Source organism: Entamoeba invadens, assembly GCF_000330505.1.
Source record: "Entamoeba invadens IP1 unplaced genomic scaffold scaff_1105074725937, whole genome shotgun sequence".
NCBI classification, from domain to species: Eukaryota; Evosea; order Mastigamoebida; family Endamoebidae; genus Entamoeba; species Entamoeba invadens.
In genome coordinates this window covers 98634-119566 of record NW_004443670.1, presented here as the reverse complement: position 1 = coordinate 119566, position 20933 = coordinate 98634, and the positions used below count along the sequence as shown (strand labels likewise).

Genomic DNA, 20933 nt, shown 5'->3' with positions numbered 1-20933 from the left:
ATGAACAACCATTTTTATTAGTCATTCTTTGTATTTATATATTATTAAAATTTATATAACTTTCGAGCAGGACACAATTTCAATTCAGATATTGAAACACCTTTTTGAAATTAAATACAAAAAATGAATTTTTAAAAACTATAAGTTATTACCATAATCAATCTCAGTTGATTTTACACATTGACACTTTCACATAGAGATTGATTCAATTTATGGGTGGATTGTATGTGTGACAATTTTTAAACATTTGCTGCGTTTTGTGGGTTTCTTTAATATATTTATAAGTTTAAATTTGTAATTATAAATAAATTGTTTCAAAATGCTACATTCAAGTTTTTTATTGTTGAATTGTGTTGTATTTATTAAATAATAAATCAAATGATTAATTTGATAACTTTCAAATTTGCTTTCTTTTATATTTGCCAAACATTATTTTCAATTACAAAATCAAACATCAAATGGTCGCAATTGACTGTTTATGGGGTAATACAACCACAACAACAAAACTGTGTTATGTATCCGAAACGTCAATTTTATTAACGGGAATATTAAAAAATTCAACCATTGTTTGGTTTTACAAGTATTTTTAATTATTTTTTGTTTTAATTAATGTTTTTAAAATGATATAAAATGTTTTTTATTTATAACAATAAATATTATATATTACAATAATTTGCTAAAGCCGACTTTTTCCACCAACTCTTTATTATCTTGGTTGTAATTTTTGTTCTGTTTTGCTTTTAAATTTTTATATAAAAAAATAAATGCACAAAACGATTTTTTGGTATGAAAAATAAAAATAATTCCATTATATGAATTGTTATTTATTTGTTTTTATCTGTTTTTTCAGGAAAATCACCTAATAACAATTCAATATTGTTTAAACAGTTTTGGGACAAATTTTTAAAAAACTGTTAAAAAGAGCAGTATTGGGTTGTCGGCGAGTTAAGGAAAAAAAGAGACATGTCAAAATTTTCAAAAAAGAAAAATCAAAATTATTGTTTTCAAACCAATTTATAAAATACATTTTGAACAAGTTGTGATGTATTGTAAAAATAATTTAAACAGCTTGTTTTATTAATTATAATTAATAGTTAAATTCTTGTTAAAAAAAATATATGAATTAGGTCAATTTATAATTAAAATTATAATACATAATAGTATTATTACCTGGTTGCTAGACACAGTCAATTCGACTTGAACTTTCAACAATCAAATTCTTTGTAAAACCTTTTGCTTTTTAAGTGGCGACAACCATTTCCTTCATCTCTTTGATGGCAACAACATTTCCTCGATATGTTCCTTTAAACACAATCCCAAAGCTTCCTTCTCTGAGTTTTCGAACTTTTTTCAATTCGTCTGGGTTAAGTGCTGTCGACATTTCTGACGCAAATTTTACTGGGATTTTTATCTCTGATATTTTGCCTTTGTTGATGTTCAAGACCGAACAAGTGATGTCAATAGTCTTCTCAAGTGTACACAGCGGATAAACAGCAACAGTTAATTCAACAGCACAACCTTTCTCGATACTCACTGGTATGGAAGGTTTAACATTCAACTCAAACTTTTCCTTGTCATTTTGTGTTGTGAATTGAATTTTCAATAAAGACGTTCTGTCGTTGCCAATCATAAATTTGCATTCGCCGTCTTTCTGAACTGCAATTTCGCCTTCAAAATGCGTTTTTTGAGTGCCAATATATATGGTATCAACTTCTTTCTTTTTTAAATCTTTCAACAAAAATTCGTTGACAGGTGACTTCCTTAACTTCTCTTCTTTTCTGTAATGAATATGTAAAAAGTATACAACTTATTGTTATAATAACAACTTTAAAAAATCAAAAATGATTGGAAGTATAATTGAAAGTACATTTGTCGTGTGAACACACTCGTCTCCATTTGGTCCAAATTTGTTGCTTACACTGTACTCACTGCATTGTCGTGTTTTTAAATCATACGATTTACTATTGCAATTGAATTCCATTTCACACATTGCAACTATTTTGATATCAAAACATATTGATTAATACATAAAGAGCACGTGTTATTGTCTGAACAAGTCGCACGCAATTTAACACACTTTGGGCATTTTAAATATTTGTTTTGATAATACCCATCGAGACACACAGCACACCCATATTCTGAAACCCATTCACAATTGTCAAGTGTTGTATTGATGACACACTTCTTGTCTTTTATTGTTGTAAATTCGACATATTGGTAATACCCACCTTTCACGTTACACTTTGCACATGTTGAAACGTTGCCAACACAATTTGAGCACTTCTTGTCACATTGAAGACATTCAGTACCAATTAGATAATACCCGTCATAACACTTGGTTCACCCCGTATTGCTGTTTTCTTTGCAGTACACAGTCTTCACTTCTGTATTGCAAACCAATACACCCTCATTGGAAGTTCTAAATGAGATTTGTAAATCATAATGAAGGCAGTTGCCTGATGATGTATACGAGCATAGCGTCGTTTCCATTGAAACACATTTTTTGTCATCAAATTTGTACTTCTCTTCACAAATTGCACATTTTGAAGTTGATAAGTCGACACTTTGGCAACGCGCAGTAGACATGTCAACACATTGTGTGTCACTTAAAATATAGTTGTCTTTACATAACATACATTGCACATCTAATATTTGTTATCATAACAACAGATTTGTAGTGGATTTCACTTAACATTTTGCATGAGCCGAGAATTAGATAATAACCTTTATTACACACAGTACATCCACTTGGCGTTGACACAAAACAATTTGATAGTGAAACACAACTTCCATTAACAAGAGAAAACCCATTTGAGAATATATAACATGTAGTCGGTGTTGTGCAAGTCAGACATTATCTCCACTCAACTCACATTTTAGTGGATATACTTTGTTCAAAAAGTATTTCGAATAACATTTTATACACAGTCCTTTTAATAATGCTTCATGTCTAACATCATCACTCCATAAAGTTGTATATGTTTTTGTTTGTGAATGTTTAAGGTATTTTTCACATTTAATTGTGTTGTAACTATCTAAATAAAAGGTACATTTTTGTGTTCGTTTCAACTATTGAACAAACACCATTTAAGTTGATTGAATTGAAACATTCTATACATCCAAACCAATTTGGTACTTCTGACAGTATTTGTGGTTCTCATATGACAGTGTTGAATCTAAATGATCCCTATACTCAAATGATTTTGTGTGTTGATTATTTGTTCTTGTTGTACAAGTCGAACAACTTGTAGTACACTCGATTCTGTATCCCTCCTTATCTATCAAATTTGTTGTTGTCAATCATTTCTTTGTTTTTCGAGACTCAAACTCCACGCCACTCTGGCAGCCAGAAAACCCCAAAACATCAATATCAATTGTTGAATTCGGTTTGTGGTCACATGAATAACACCCATAAAACAGATTGGAACACTTCATACTGACACTATGTTACACTTTGAATTCGTCGACTGGAAAGTCAATGTAATTTCCTTCAGTCTTGAATACCATTCGATTGGATTCGCAGTTTATTGCTCTTTTAATGCTCAATGAAATCGTTTTTGAAACACGTTTATTGTAATTATTCAACGCCAATCATATGGGGCATAATATACAATTCAATGATTTGTATATTGTGCTTGTATAAAATTATGCCACGTTTGAGCCGAGACATATTACATGGATGCATTATGTGCAACAACAATCAAAAACCATCGGTTTGGTGTTATCATTGGGTCTATTTTTGTGACATCATTAGTGACTTAACTGTTGCAGATTCTCTTGGTATTTCCCAAGCGCTGATATCAAACCGTACTGTATTTTTATAACTCTTCAAAACTCTACATGGAGGTGCTGCAAAAAGAAAATGTAACACAGTCAAGTCTGTTCGAATGGCGTCTTTGATGTTGGAGTTTCTCGTGTATAGTGTTGAGTTAGTGCTCATCAAAGAGATCATCCAAGGTTTTATCTCACTAAGGTCACAACCATTGAGATCTATGAAGAATAATCAACCATACTTGACTCCAAACCATTTAATCTGTTTATTTTTGGTGTTGTTTGTTTATTTGTAGTCTCAAAAAGACACTTTCGAGGCGTTTTCTGGGGTAAATGACGAAGTTTCATTATAGACTATTTTACCAACATTTCGAAAAACTCTTTCGGAGTCTATGCTTGTTGGTTGAAAAGAGAGATACTTCCTGGCAATATCATATAAATCGGCGTGTTTGTTTAGTTTAATACAGTTTTGCCAATATTCTTCGGGACTTTTACAGTTTTCTCCGTTTTCTATCGCACCACGATCTTCTAAATACAATCTAATTGCTTTATCAAATGGTGATTCTTCTAGTCTTTGTACTGCATCAGTTGTCATCATTGGAATTGCCCAATTGGCAAATTCAATATGAAAATTTGAACTCGAATTTAAAAAGGCGGAACTACTTTGTGGTGTTATATTACTTATGCCACTCAATTCAGCCTTCACTTTTTGAACACAGGTATTGATTTGTGTTTCAAACAAATCACCATCACCAGTAATAGGAAAAAAAGAAAGCTGCTAAAATATATTCTTCTTTTTGAGAAATGGCGCGCAGTCTTTTTTCGAATTCAGATCGAGCTATCATTTTCCAGTCCTTTCCAAAAATAGTCCCAGCTTCAATTTCCATAAAACCACTTTCCGATTCTTCTGCATAATCTTCATCTATTTCACTATGTTTTAATATACTTTTTAGAAAACCTTCCGGTTGGTAAATAGAAGAGGAAAATGTGTTCCAAATGTCTCTAATAGCTCCCACAACATAACACGATGTAATTTTTTGGTTCACCGCCAATTTGTTGTAAAGATCGTCCATTGCTTTTGTGAGTGAATACATTTCTTTGACCCCTTTCCACCCCTCTTCATTGAATTGAATCCCATTGTTCAGTTCTTTAACACTCTTCTCTCTTTTTAACAATTTGCTAAAAGAAAGGTAACATGAATTAAACCGCGTTTTCGTCTAAGTCGCAAGACATCCAGGCTCTTCACAATTTTTTTGAACACAACTCTTCAAATATTCTTTGTGTTTTTTGAGAAAATTGGAGTGTTTTGGCCAAAGAATTAATACTTTTCATGAAGGCTTTCATCCCTGGTATTTGTTTTATCACAGCAGAAAACAAATTATTCGACGTGTGTACAACACAATCTGTTTTGTTTCCATTTATTTCAGACAATTTATTGTTATTTGATGCCGAATCAGCAACAAAATGTATGTTGTTAACATTCAAATTTAAATCGGTAACAATTTGACTCACATACGTTTTAATTTCCTTTCCTGTATGTTCTACATTAAAAGGACTCACATTCAAAACTTCGTTGTGTGACTCAAATTGTTTATCGACATAGTGGAGAGTTGTTGTTATATAAGAATTATTATATTTACTCATAATATCTGTTGAAATATATCCTGATAGATTATTGAAAACGACATCTTCTTTAATTCTTTTTTTTGAGATCTCCTAGTTCTCTATCGTACAATTCAAAAAGACAAGTTGTTCTAAATGTTTTTTCGTCTGACAATACAACTGACTTATCAAGAAAATTCAGTAACTCGACTAAAAAGGGATTTCGAAGTTGACTAAAAGGAATTCCAACAGATGAAAAAATCTCATCAACATTATATTAACCTCTTTATTTCTTTGTGACATTTTTGGAAACAGTTTTCTCCTTTTTTCTTCATCTTTTAATTTGTCGTAATGTAAATTAATTAAATGATTTTTTGCTGATGAAGTAGACTGTGTGACCATGTTATAATTTAACATTTTGTTACAGAGAAAACATTTTATAAAAAAGGAACAACCAACACATGTGGGTTCTCCCTTTGATTGGTATTCACCGGGAAGACACTCGGCGTGTTCTTGGCATGGCAAATATACAATTTTCATGTAATTCCAAATAAATGAACGAATCATTATTAATTGTAGATCCAAACACAAAAAATATTATATAGTTTCATATTTTAGTATTTATTGTTTAAATAAATTATAAAAACAAATGTTTTATTTGTTTAGATAACAGTATATTTTAATATATATATTTATTCAAAATATCAAGTTAATAAGTAATTTATTTTGTGAATGTATTTGTTTTTAATAAAAATAATAACATTTTCATATTTAAATTTATAATTATTGATTATATTTTTATCATTATTTATTTTTTATATTATATAATAATACAAATAACTTATTTAATTAATAATATCGTTTGTTGTTTATTATAAATAATGTTTATAATTATTTTTATATTTTTTATAATTATTAAAATGAATTTTATTACTGCCACTAAACTCATTTAACCATTAAAAAAGTTTGGCCATTTTTCATTTGAAATTTTTTTACGATGAAGTAGTATATAAATTATGTGGATTTAGGGGGGACAGAATTTTATCTATATTTTCTAATAATTTAACTAAAATAGTGATGGGACGATTAATCTGAATTTTCACAAAATTCTGGATTAAGAGTTCCAATTATTTTTTTCATTTTTTATTTCCCTAAAATGAACACTGATAAAGAACAATATAAATTACAACACTATAACTGATACAGAATATATTAATATAACTAAAAATCAAATTTCTAAATTCTATTTCGGTAAAGATGACTATTCTCAATATATTAAAGATATTATGAATTATGTTATAAAACCTATAAAACCATATGCTAAAAATTTAATAGAAGCATATGACACGTCTGGTATAGGAAATAAGATGTTAGATTATAGTAGCGACTTAATAGATCAATACAAAACTAATAAAAAAGTTAATGTACCAGATACAACTTCTTATTCTAATAAATTTGTTGAACAATTAATGAATACTCAACGTAGTGATAAAGATAAGAAGAGTTTTAAATGGTTTTAAGATTAGACATGAAACATTAATTAAATTCATATTAGATAATTTATATTTTTATCATAAAAAATGAGTGTTTATAAATTACAATCAGATGATGCAAAATCATTTGATAATGAATCAGAATTTCTTAAATATTATGATGTCTTTCATCATAATAGAAATCTTCATTGTAGAAATGATTTAATATATCTTCATTTTCATCAAATTCATGATTTTTAATTAATAAGAATAAATATTCTAAGGCAGATTTATAAATTTTTAATAAATAATGTTTTCTATTAGAATCTTGTTTTATAACATAATTCATAATATCTTTAATATATTGAGAATAGTCATCTTTACCGAAATAGAATTTAGAAATTTGATTTTTAGTTATATTAATATATTCTGTATCAGTTATAGTGTTGTAATTTATATTGTTCTTTATCAGTGTTCATTTTAGGGAAATAAAAAATGAAAAAAATAATTGGAACTCTTAATCCAGAATTTTGTGAAAATTCAGATTAATCGTCCCATCACTATTTTAGTTAAATTATTAGAAAATATAGATAAAATTCTGTCCCCCCTAAATCCACATAATTTATATACTACTATGACAATAATCTTCTTTTTTTTACTAAATTTTGATTTTTTATTTTTTTGAAACTAAAAATTTAATTCGATTTTTTGTTTTTTTATGTTAAAAAGAACTTAAAAACAACACTTTTAAATTAAATAAATTAAAATAAGCTGAACTTAAAATAATGTCTCCACGTTCACTAATTAAGAAAAAATTATCTTTTTGAAACAAAACCTTGGAAATAAAAAAAATAATGGCAAAAAAATTTTCTTATTTTTGACGACTAAAAAATATGTGATTTTAGCGATCGGTCCCTCGGTATATCAATGACAATACCATCGTAAATTATTTTCAAAAAATCAAATAATAAAAATAAAATAATAATAACAATCTTTTTTGAAGAAAAAAAAAGTCGAATTTATGGATTGAATGGGTTATTATTTATTTTCAAATGGATTTTTTAGTGATACGGTTATAATTAAATCATAATTATTTACTTAATAAAAAAAACTGCACGTATGCGAAAATGGCTAACATTAATGGATAGAATTATTTAAATAATGTTTTTAAATAGTAATAAACTAATTATTTTAATTAAAATAAATAATTTATTATCGATAAAATGTTTAAGTTTTAATCAAATGTTTATAAAAAACAAATTATAATCAAACAACAATTATAAATATGCAATATTTAATTATTTGTAAAAAGAAAAAAATATAATAACAATTTAAATGTATTTTTTAATTAAATATATATTTTTAATAACTATGTATTGTACATAAAATGGAGAATTGCAAGTCTTGTTATTTAAGTTCATTTAAAAAAAATTTAATAAATTATTTCCTTTAATATCCCGAACTTTAAAAATAAACAACTGCACATCACTAAAAGAAATAGAAAATGACAAAATGTTGTGATTTTTATATTTTTAAACGAGGGGTTTCAATAAATATAATGTTTTGGACGAAAATAAAAAACAGTACTATAACAGAACTAAACATAAACCAATAAATATAGTTCATTATTGAAAGTAAATTCCATGAACGAGAAAACACATAAAACCCGGGTGTATATACCCACAAAGAATTCAAACTTATCAACAAGGCAAGATCTGACTTAACCATAGTGCCGATGTCTGAAGAGATGACGCTCGATCGGATGGCAACGTGCGAACTGGCACAAGCCCAAGTCAAGTTCATTTTTGTTGGGGAAATCAACGACTCCCTTAAAACCGCTATCAATAATTATCTCTCCAGAAACCACTTAGAAGTCTTTATGGTCGATCAAACATATCAAAACACACTAAAATATCTTGGAACGGATTTTACTTTATCAATCAACACGTGTGGTTTGTTTAACTTTGTTGTTGAAAAATATAAATAGTACTCATCGAAAGATAATAAAGAAAGAAAAACTATCAACACATCATTTTTCAGAGGAACTTCTGAGATATTTCTGGTGTACTGCCCAGAGAAGGAAGAGGGGAAAATGCTGGAATGCTGGCTTAAAGAAGTCAAACGATATACAGAAGACATCCCGCGTAAGTTCATTGCACTTAAAAAGACAAAGCCCGACGGAACAACGCTGGCAAATTTAAATGACATCGAACAGGTTGTGCTTGACCCAAATAACGAGGAAAGTTGCTACATGGCCATCAACAAGGAGGTCGAAACAGCACTTTTGTCAGATGTCAACTTTGAAATGACACTAGAGAATCCAATGCTCCCTGACGAGGAAGAGCCAAGACGAAAGTCGCAGTGTTGTGTTGTTGTATAATTTCTGATGTTTATGTCAATGATGTATAGGTTTTGTAATTGTTTATAAATATCTTCATAGATCATCAAGCTACACAAACAGCTGGAATTACTCTATACGTATTCCTTGTTCAAAATTTTCAACTCGTTGTTTTTGCATGGGGCCACAACTTTTTGTGGAAATTTTTTCAACAACATTAACACCATCGCTACTCATTTTCTCATCACAGTAAACCTCATCTTGTTCTGATGAACTCGTGTGATATCCAACTTTTCTTGGCAATGAATGATACGGGTAATCCAATGGCGTTATAATGAGTCTTCTATGGGGTTCTCCCAACAGCTCGACCATTTCTTTGAATGCCTTGTTGATCTTTTTCCCTTGTTTGTCGAAAACAAAAAAGATGAGTTTAACGTCGTCGCGCAAAATGTACGTTTTGTTCTGGTTGATCCACGACCTCATTGGTCCTACTAAATGCCTTTCAACCCACTCTCCGCCAATAAAAATCTCATTGTATGGCGAGAAGTCGATTGAATCAAAAACAATGGGTATGTTACTGAATGTCTTCCTCCCGTCTTGCGTGAGTTGTGGCCGTTTGATTCTTTTAGTGGTCTTCACCTCATAGATATCTGCTCTCACGTCCAGAGCGATTTTATGTGCAATTTCACCAATCACTGAATTGCTGTTCGAATAGTACACCACAAGTGGCTTTTTCTCCATCGCACCTCTCCATTTTTCTCCCCTCACATATTCCTTCATTCCGTTTTTTCAATCACATTCACTCAAATTCTGATATAGTTGTTTTATTAATTTTTATAAATGAATTAAATAATTAGTAAAATTAATACAATAATTACATTTATAATATATCAAAAACAATTATTATTGTTAGTTATTATTATAATTATTAAAAAAAATAGTTAGATTTTAATAAATTATTAAGTAGTATTTAAAAATTATATAATTAATATCTTTTACTAATATCAACTAATATAGTTTTAAATTAGTACATATTAATTAGAATAAACGAAATGAATGTTTTTATACATTCAATGAAGTATATATAGTTCAACTGAACTAAATATACGAAAACATTTAAAATGGAATATTTGAATTCATTGCTTTCATATTTATCATCATCGAGTTGTAGCACATCAGAAGACATAAAACTGATTGAGCATATGAAAAATCGGACATCAGTAGTTGGGTGTTTAATGTGTGGGTGCGAGATCTTACCCCCAAGTGAGTATTACAATTGTAGTGTCTGTGATGATGGCTTTCATAATATATGCCCGAGTTGTATTCAATATGCAAAAGAAGACACCTGCCACAAATATTATAAAGAGATCTTACCATATGCATTAAACAATTTCAAAGCAATATCAGCTCCCACTTATTCGACATGTCTCTTGAATATTATACATTTGTATGAGGAAAGGCGATGTATAGGGTATCGACTGTTCTGTGGACAAGTGTTGGAAGATTACAAGTGGCTTTCATACAAACAAGTTGGCATGTATGTGAATTCCATTGTAAAATTTTTGAAAGAACATTCCATTGAAATAAACAGCGAAATTATTATTTGCGCCGATTGTTGTCCAGAGAGTTATATAATATTAATAGCATCACTTATAGCTAACATGATTTGTATACCTTTACAACACACTGTTTCTAAAGAGCAATTTGAAAGTGTTCTTTTAAAGTGTCACTCTCCTCTTCTATTTATTTCTAAACATCTTCAACACGTGTTTTCAAAGTGTCTCTCTCAATTTAAATTTGTGTTTACAGTGGACGACTGTTATGAAGCATATGACGTTAATAGTAAAGAGCCTCAAACGAAGACATATCCGCCACTCTCTTCTATTCTATTTTTAGACGAAAAAGAGGAGACTTTAGATATCGATCAAACCAATATTAATGACCAAACACCAAGACTTTTGCTATCTACAAGTGGGTCTACTGGCATCCCTAAACTGGTGATTGAGACGGAAAAGATGTTAAAAAGTCAATTAGTAGAAACCAAAGGAAACATAGAAACTATAACTGTCTCGTTTACTTTAATACGACAATTAGGAAATATTTTGAGTAAAGGGGGAGCAATAGCATGTTATAGTGGATCTTTAGAACGGTTAAGAAAGGACATTTTATTAGTTCGCCCGACGTTCTTTGGTGCAACTCCGTCCTTTTGGAATTCGTTGTACAGTGAATTTAAAATAGAAAAGGGCTCATTGAGCGACCCACTTTCTCTTGAGACATTCAAAAAGAAAAAAGTGCTTGGCAACCGGTGTAAACAAGTTTTGATAACTGGAGCGAAGAGTTCCGATTACATTAAAGAATTTCTCTTTAAAATTGGATTAGTAGTAACTGATGGATATGGTACCAGTGAGACTGGATCACTCATTAATATGACAACAGGAAAAGTGAATGAAGGCGTTGAATTAAAACTCATTGACTGCGAAGAAATGGGATTTTATGTGACGGACACCCCACCCCGTGGAGAAGTCGTCGCGAAGACTCAAACGATGACGACGGGATACTTTGGAGATGATGAACTCACAGAGAAGATGTTTACTCAAATTGATGGAGTGAAGTACTTCAAGACGGGGGATGTTGGGATGATCGAAGACGGAAGAGTCAAAATTATTGATCGAAAGGCGTTTTGTTTTAAAACACAACAAGGCGTTTTTGTGACGCCAACGGTTATAGAAAATGCTTTGATTGGAGTTCTTGGGATCGAACAGATTTTCGTTTTTGGGGGAATAGAAATCAATGGAGTTATGGGTGTAGTCTATCCAACTGTAAATTCTCCACTGCAATATAACGACATTTTAAAGAATATAAAAGAAAGAAGCAAAGAAAAACAAATGAAAATCTATGAAACGGTGAGTAAAGTAATTATAGCAAAAGATAGATTTGGAGTCGAAAATGGATTATTAACTAGTAATGGTAAATTGAACAGAAACAAATTACTAGAAAGATATAAGAAGTATAGCTTTTGTCTTGGATTTGTTATTGTGGAAGCTGAAGAAGAGACGGCTATTCTTCAACAAAGCGAAAAGGGCGAGGAACCGGCACAAAACGAAAAATGTGAGAGGGGCGCTGTATCACAGAAAATGGAAAACATTTTGAGAAATTGTGTGAAAGGAATTGAAAAGGTGAAAACTATTGAAAGCGTTTTGGAATACAAATTGACGGATTTTGGCGTCGATTCTATTTGTATGGCTTTGATTAGTAAAAGTATACAAGACGCCTTTGGCGTCTCCATTTCGGTTCTTCTTTTATATAAAATGCGTAATATTAAAGAAATAGAAAATTATATCAACACAGGGACTTTTCTTGAAATTGAAGAAAATTGGGAAAATGAGATCACCAAACATGTGATTCCCTATAAAGCAATTCCAGAAGTTAATTTGACTCCAAAACGAACAATTTTGTTACTTGGCGCAACGGGTTTTGTTGGGAAATTTATACTAAGAAGTTTGTGTGATATTAAAGAACGTGTGATTTGTGTTGTGAGAGGACAAAACGTGAAACGGCGTCTTTTGGATATTTTCAATGAAATAACGCAATTTGAACCAAAAGAGAAAAGAGAAGAAATAACACAGTGGTTTGAAGAGCAAGTGACTGTCTTAAGTGGGGATGTGACTCAACCCAATTTTGGGATTTCAAAACTATATTGTGAAGTTTTACAAACCATAAAAGTTATTATTAATTCATGTGGACGAACACATATGTTAGAATCCTATGACAATTTATACCCACAAAATGTTATTCCCATGACAACTTGTGTTACGTTGGCACAACAAAATAAAGCATTTCTAATACAAATATCATCGTTGAGTTGTTTGAGTGGGTCTGGCATTAATGAAGAAGTGAAAGATGTTCCAATGACCTCTATTGATCGATTAAATGGATATGCACAGTCGAAGTTAATAGCAGAGAAAATCATGTTAAAGAATGAAGGGTATTCAAAGTGCATTATACGTCTTGGAACAGCAGGTTTTGACAGAGCAAGTGGTGTTGCAAATCTTCAAAGCAAATACATAAGACTCATCAAAAGCATTCTAAGTAGTAATAAAGTCTGTTATGAAGAGAAGTCTCCACTTCCTCTCGAAATCCCTTTTGTGCCAATCGATTACTGTGCCGAGTGCGTTAAAAAGATCATTCAAATGTACTTTGACAAGAAGATTCAAGAAGACAGTGTGACTTGTTACCATTTGAGTTGCCAGAGTTATACTACATTGGAAGAAACACTAAAATCGGTTCAACTTGAAAGAGTGAGTCCAGATGAAATGAAAAGGTATTGCTGCGATTTCGAGAAAAAAGATTTGGGAGTGTGCCCATCTGTTAAAAACACTGTTGCACTTTGTGGAGAAGTCCCAAAATACTCACAACTGGAATTTACTCGCTTTTTAACATGGCTGAGTAAACAAGAAATATAATTAATTTCTTTGTTATTTCATAACATAATCGTTTTTTATTATAAACAGTATTTACATTAAAACCTCCCAAAAGTAGTACATTTGAAGAGCGGATTCTCTTAAGAGCGGGCAATTTTAAAACTGAAACTATAAAATAAAGTTCTCTATAAAACCGTATTTAAAGTTTGATTGGCTAAAAATGCCCGCTCTCGAGAAAACAAAATTACCACACCCTCCCGCTCTCAAGAGCTTTTACTGTATTTGGTTGCTAATTTGTTATCTTCATTATTAAGTAGTGGTTTATTAAGTGTTATTTTCATTATAAACTTCAAATATTTGAAATTAATCAAAAAAACAATGAATTTAGAAATCTATTTGTTCTGTTGTTTTTTTAATAACAATCATGAATAATACTTCATTTATTAAAACACACTTGTTAAATATAAATGACATAATAGTTGAACACCAAGACCATTAAATATAGGTTGGTAACAATGTAAAGAATTGTTATTTTCAAATAAGATATTCAAATATATCAAAATAAAAGATTTTAATGCGATTTTATGAACAAATCAAATGTTTCAATGAATTTAAAAATTGAATGTAACATGATAATAAAAATAAAATAAATCATTTTTATGAATAAGAATAAATTTCATCTGGTCAAATCAAAAATGACCAAGTTGAGCAGTTATCACATGATGATAGTTTCGAAACACTTTAATACTATCAAAGACTTCATCAATATTGAGTTTGTATCCAAGAAGTTCAATGACAACATGAAGAAGTTTCACTTCAACCCAATTCCAATCACCAAATTAACAATCAAACATTTCCCAAATATCGAGACACTTCACTTATATAATAAAACTGATGAGAATTTTGGGAATGGATTTATTGATAATTTGAAGAATGATAATCATGATTATTATGAAGAAATTAACAAAAGAAAAAGCGTAACTGAAAAGAAAGTGTTTTACCAAATTGTTGTTTGGTTTGGTGTTGGTGTTGATGTTGTCAATAGAACTATTTCCCCAAACATCAAATTCAAAAATGTGATTTATACTAAAGATGATGTAACAAAGTTTGGAAATAAAATACCAAACTCTGTCAAAACAATTGATGACTATTGTTTTAATAGATATAATAAATTAGATTGTATAAACATTCCACCAAATGTCAAATCAATTGGTGACCACTGTTTCTGTAATTGTTTAAATTTAACAAGTGTTACTATTTCATCAGGCGTCAAAACTATCAGTCGTTCTTGTTTTTCTTATTGTATTCACCTCCTCGAAATAAAAATACCGCTAAGTGTCAAATCAATGGCTGATGATTGTTTTTATAATTGTTACAATTTAAGCAGTGTTGAAATATCAACAAATGTGACATCAATTGGTAATTGTTGTTTCTTCGGTTGTTGTGCATTAAGTTATGTGACTATACCAAATAATGTCTTATCAATGGGTAAAGGGTGTTTTTTTAACTGTTGTTTTTTGGAGACGATTTCAATTCCTTCAAGTGTCACTTCGATTGGTATTCAATGTTTTGGAAATTGTTCTCAGTTAAATAGCGTGTATATACAACCAGGTGTTGAACAATTTTATTATCAATGTTTTGGTGGATGTATTCAATTGACACATGTTGATATACCTATAAGTGTGACTTCAATTGGTGATAAATGTTTTTTCAAATGCAACAGCTTGACAAAATTAATTATTCCATCAAGTGTTGTTTCAATTAGTAGTGATTGTTTTCCGTCAAACACTTTAGTGATACAAGAAAAATGATTTCCAAAAATAAGTCATTAATTTCAATTAATTAATTAATTAATGATTTTAGTCTAACTTAATTAAATACTTGATTAAAAGTTTTATATGACAATTACAACTCATGTCAACTTTGTTTTTTATTTACATACTTATATAACACTATTTCTATTATTTTCTTTTATGTAAATATTTTATAATAAAGACAATTTTTATTGGTTCATTTAATGGTTTTATTTATATTTTGTTATAACAATTACATTTTTAAATTTATAAAAAAATATTAACCAGTTTTTGTATTTAAATCAATTGGTGTAATAAACTGGTTATTTAAATTATTATTAAAAACTTGATTTTAAAGATGCAAATAAATGTATAATTAACCCAAAACGGAGTGTTCAATAAAAACAAATAAACCCAAATTATCATTTTGTTTTTTAATAACTTTAAAATGTATAGAAAATGAGATTATTGAACTAAACACTTAACTTGGGACTTATCTTTGTTTTTTGTATAATAAAACTTAAAACAGGAAACAACAAGTCGTTGTGGGAAAAAAAATTTCCAAAAATTCAATATTTATTAGATTTCAAGTACTATATAATTATTATAAATAAACCATATTTCTATTTTTATTATTAATTACTTTTAGGGGTTGTATAAAAATATTATTTTTATTATTATTTCGGCAATTGCATTATATTATAACTTTTTTCTATCTCTTTATAATACTTTAATTATAAAACAACTATTACAAACAATTGAATTTCAGTTGAAATGTATTTTTTGCAGAAGGGTTTGGGGTTATGATGAAAATATAAATACGTTGTAAAAAATGTTGTATAAATAATTGCTAATAATCCCGAAGTTTATTAATGACTTATAGTGTTATAAATCAATTAAAAAAAAATCAACTTATCAAAACATTCTGGTGTAATAACAAGGAAATGGCAACTGCGATTTAATTTGTTTTTTTTAAAGAAACAACCACCTCCAATGTTATATTATACTAATTTCATAATAATAATTAAATAGTTATCAAACTAATAACACAACAAAAACATGAAAAAAGTCCGAATGAAATACTTCTGAAATTAACGATAGCGAAACACTTTTTGAAAGTAACTATATCTTGTACACTTTTATTAAAACAACTAGTTTGTGTATAACTCTGACGGTTTGATGGATTTGGAGAATAAAAAGGGAAGCACTCATTTCACATTCATTCAATATATCATATGAGTGCTGCCAAACATGTTAACATTCACACATTTACCGACGAAACACCATCACTCCGAATATCTTCTTTAGACGACGTCTCAATGGCTTCTCTAGAAAACGTCAAATGTGATTGGTGTGACTCCCCATCACACACAAACAAACAAACTGATGACGAGAATGAAATGAGTGACGACGATGATGTCGATTTCTCTTTTGACATAGTCGATGAAGAGGACAAACAGAAAAACAGATCACCAACTCCATCTATGGAACAGATGTTATCTTATAACTAATTTGTATACTATCTTTTTATTCTATCCAATTGAAATAATAATACTATATTATTATAACAATTTTATTATATTAATAGAATATATTAAATACAGTACTAGATTTATTAATATATTATAGTTTATTTGTTGTTTCTGTTGATGTTTGAAATATGTACCAACAAATACTAGTAAAATAATTAAAATTGAATAGTATAAAAAAATAGAACAACACCAAGGAGTGGCTTACATACCCAACTTTCTTCTGTTCCAATGTCTTCTCTTGAAGTTGTAGTTCATGGTGTTGCCAGTCTTCATTCTGTAAAACTGTGGGACACCTTTGTTCTGTTTAATCTTCTTGCCCAACTTGATTTTGTACGAGAATCCCTTGTGTCCTGTCTACCCGTTAGTTGTATTTCTGATGTTGATACACTTAACAAACCATCTCAGAAGACTCAGTTAAAAACCCTCGATATTATCAGTTCAGCCTTTGTTCTCTTTTTACTATTTATTAATAGTTTTGTTACTATTTATTAAATTACTTACAATATCCCGACTTTTTGGTATTATTATAACAAATTGAATATAATTGAAATTATAGTATCATATAGTTAAAAAATTATATATGTATAATAATTAAAAATAATTAATGATTAACTATAAAGTATACTATGATATAAATACCTGCACTATTGAAGCTTGACTTGACAATAAAAACATGACAGAACCACTTGATATAATAGATGGTACAGCCCGACGTCTACTCTGTGATGATAGTCTCCAAATACTTTTCAACTGTTGAAGACTTCAAGAGATTAGTCTTTGTGTGTCGAAAGATGAAGGAGATTCCATTGATGTTTCATTTCAACCCGGTCCAAGTGGATCACAAGACTCAAAGGATCTTTCCAAATATGGAAACCATTTACTTGTATTTTCCTTTAAATGAAGAAGAAGAAGGGAGTGATGAAAAACTCGATACAATAGATGATAAATATAAAACATTAGAATTATATAATAAAGTAGTAGTTTGGTATGAAATTGACTGTGGTACATATGAGAAGTTTAAAAGCCCAAAGATAGAGTTTAAGCGCATCACATACTCTCTGAATGATAATTGGACTAAAGGAGTTGAATTTCCTGACTATGTCAATAGAATTGGGGATTTGTCTTTAAGAGAATTGATCATAGAAAAGGACATCGTCTTCCCTGATAAGATCACATCTCTTGGGAATGCGATATTCCACCACTCTGAAGGCCCTCGACACGTCAAAATATCAAAGAACGTGAGAGAACTCCCAGGAACTTTTTATATGGCTGATTACTTAGAAGAAGTTGACTTGTCGATGATAACAACAATTGGGGAGGATGGATTATATGGATGTAATCATATGACGTCCCTCACACTTTCAAGCGACTTAGAAACGATTGGGGAGAACGCGTTGAACCACTGCGACAAACTCAAAGAAATCAATTGCGACGGGCTGAGGGAAGTGAACGACCCAATTCCTTTATTTGTAGCAAAGATGTTGAGAAAGAAAGGAGTGAGAGTGAAGAAGACAACGTACACAGAAAGAGACTATTTAGAAAACAAACTGGACTTCCCAGAAGACTTATATAGTATCGAACATCTGTGTTTTGTATATCAAGAGATGAACGATCTTATTATTCCTACTACGGTGAGAATAATTCAAAAAAACTCGCTGCCGCCAGGACTTACAAGGTTGGTCATTCCGTCAACGGTCGAGATTATGAGTAATCAAATTATCAATGGAGAAAATCTGGAGGAACTTGAATTCTATGAAGAAACTATATTTGATGGAAACCCATTTGGAGATATCAGTGGCGTAACGAAACTGACATTTAATAATAAGGTGTGTAAACACAGGGTGGGTGTGACAACAGCTGTAAAGATGAAAGAGTTTGGTATTGACGCAATTAACTGCACTATGACAAATTCAGACGAAATGGAAGACGGAGTTATTCCACCAGAAGTCAGAATTATAGCAAATAATATGTATTGGAGTTTTTTTGACGACAATATAACAGTTGTCATTCCGTCAACAGTTAGAGAGATTGAAAAAGGAGCACTTGACGAATCAATACAATATGTCTTTGAAAATCAAAACCATTCTTTTTTAGATAATTAATTAATTCTTATGATAAATGTTTGTTATTTCTATTAACAAATGATTTATTTATTATTAATTATAATTGTTGTATAATTAGTATTTTACTTAGTAATTTATTAGTACAGTAGGGGGAGTGAGGGGCTTGACCTATTGTTTTATTATCTTTTTTACTATACAGAGTTTTCCCGGTTCTATTTATAAAATAACAAAAACTATAAATAATTTATAAAAAATGTCAAAGAAAAAGATTCTTAGCTCATCCAAAATAAAATAAAACGTTTTTTGAAAAGAAAAAGTAAACAACCTTAGTGTTATGAAGAAAATTAAATGGCTTATTTCTATTGTTTGAAATAACCAAGAATTAATTCACAAAGCTTCAATTATTTTGTTTCTATAACAGCACAAATACAACTTCTTTGTACATAGACAGGATTTCCTTTAGCCATAAAAGACAAGTTGTTCCTCACACAATCCAACTCGTCTCGCCATTTGGCTTGTGTATTCGGTGTTGTTAAAATACAAGCTTACTGAATACTTTGACAATTAAAATCAATTGACGCCAATTTCGCAGTAACCGAAGACTTGAATTGATTTTTTGGATGAGACAACATAGTGATAGTGATGGCAGATCATGACAAGTTCTAAGAGAACAAGGAGAGCTGAGAGAGTATATTTGTTTCCATTGCTCGTCATACCAAAAATATGTTGGGAGCATTAGAGAGCAAAGCAACAAAAACATCATTATTGCATCATATAAGCGTTCTGGTGTTGTTGGAGTCAATATTGGCAAGATTAATAGAATGTTCGTTTCTATAGAAGAGGCTTCCAGATTGTTACTGGTATCCAATGGTGTTTATATCAGAGAACACTTGGAATTGTTTGTTCTTCCGCCTAGACTAACATATTTGGTCAAATCCGAAGAGGAAAGTTTGCCTTGGAATATCCAAGAGTTGCCAACAACGAGAGCCATATCAAACATAAAGACTAACGCCTACCGATGACTTAATTGAGAAACAACTAACAAACACCCAAGTCGTTTTTAATACAATTTCAAGTTCCGACTTTATGCTAAGGATGAACCAATACTTTTATGGTTTATAAACTATAATTTATAAGTCAAGGTTGTGTTTTTAAATAGAACATTAAAAATAGTTTTTATTTAAATATAGTAAATAAACCATTAAAAGTATAGGTCAAGCCCCTCAGTATCGTCAAGCCCCTCACTCCCCCTACTGTATTTATTTTTCATTATGATTTTATTTTTATTAAAAAAAAAGACAATGAGAAATCAAAATGTCACTTTTTTCATTTTATATCCGGTCTGTTCTTTCAAAATAAATACTTTACCCTATGGGATTTTATTTTATTAAATAAATATAATAACATATAATTAATTAAATAAGAATATAGAATAATTATAACATAGTTTAATTACTAATAAATTAATTTATATCAACTAATACCAACCAACAATATATAAAGTCGATTTCTTCCATAAGATATAATAATCAGCTTAATAAATATAAATAGAATATTATTAATAACCATATAATAAAACCAATTAAAAATTTCAATGAATAAATACTAGACCTTCTTTTTAAACCATATACAAACCATCACTTCTAATACAAGAATAATTCAAAGAGCAATGAACTTGTAAACAAATAGGATGAGTGATATAACTAACAGCAAAATTGCGTATATGCCTTTCACCTCACAACCACCAACTCGTCGCTCATACATTCAACAACCTTTTGATGAAATAGAGAACACAACAGTATCATCACAGTCGAATCCTTCGTGTTGTGCTCTCCTCATCTTCTCAATTGGATTCCTCATCCCTGTCATTTGGATTTTACAGGCAGTGTATTACCTTCGCATGAAAGAGATATTTCAAGATCTGGGGATTAAGAGCTACTG

At 29.9% G+C, this 20933-nt stretch overlaps 6 protein-coding genes across 6 annotated transcripts; 4 read left to right on the top strand and 2 right to left on the bottom strand.

Moving 5' to 3' along the window:
• Positions 1 to 1240: 1240 nt before the first annotated feature.
• Positions 1241 to 2586, bottom strand: EIN_006100 (hypothetical protein; the record flags this gene model as incomplete). The annotated part of the gene is made up of 5 exons (XM_004260402.1): positions 1241 to 1760; positions 1827 to 1913; positions 1997 to 2280; positions 2334 to 2360; positions 2398 to 2586. The coding sequence occupies 5 exons, from the start codon at positions 2584 to 2586 to the stop codon at positions 1241 to 1243; spliced, it is 1107 nt and encodes a 368-aa protein (XP_004260450.1).
• A 5994-nt stretch (positions 2587 to 8580) lies between these two features.
• Positions 8581 to 9225, top strand: EIN_006090 (hypothetical protein; the record flags this gene model as incomplete). The annotated part of the gene is made up of 2 exons (XM_004260401.1): positions 8581 to 8797; positions 8846 to 9225. 2 exons carry the CDS (start codon positions 8581 to 8583, stop codon positions 9223 to 9225), a joined length of 597 nt encoding a protein of 198 aa, XP_004260449.1.
• Positions 9226 to 9312: 87 nt separating this feature from the next.
• On the bottom strand, positions 9313 to 9963 carry EIN_006080 (hypothetical protein; the record flags this gene model as incomplete). Its single annotated transcript, XM_004260400.1, has 1 exon — positions 9313 to 9963. The coding sequence occupies one exon, from the start codon at positions 9961 to 9963 to the stop codon at positions 9313 to 9315; it is 651 nt and encodes a 216-aa protein (XP_004260448.1).
• A 341-nt stretch (positions 9964 to 10304) lies between these two features.
• Positions 10305 to 13646, top strand: EIN_006070 (long-chain-fatty-acid CoA ligase, putative; the record flags this gene model as incomplete). The annotated part of the gene is made up of 1 exon (XM_004260399.1): positions 10305 to 13646. The coding sequence occupies one exon, from the start codon at positions 10305 to 10307 to the stop codon at positions 13644 to 13646; it is 3342 nt and encodes a 1113-aa protein (XP_004260447.1).
• A 617-nt stretch (positions 13647 to 14263) lies between these two features.
• Positions 14264 to 15415, top strand: EIN_006060 (hypothetical protein; the record flags this gene model as incomplete). Its single annotated transcript, XM_004260398.1, has 1 exon — positions 14264 to 15415. One exon carries the CDS (start codon positions 14264 to 14266, stop codon positions 15413 to 15415), a length of 1152 nt encoding a protein of 383 aa, XP_004260446.1.
• A 2212-nt stretch (positions 15416 to 17627) lies between these two features.
• EIN_006050 (hypothetical protein) lies at positions 17628 to 19031 on the top strand (the record flags this gene model as incomplete). The annotated part of the gene is made up of 1 exon (XM_004260397.1): positions 17628 to 19031. One exon carries the CDS (start codon positions 17628 to 17630, stop codon positions 19029 to 19031), a length of 1404 nt encoding a protein of 467 aa, XP_004260445.1.
• Positions 19032 to 20933: the final 1902 nt, after the last annotated feature.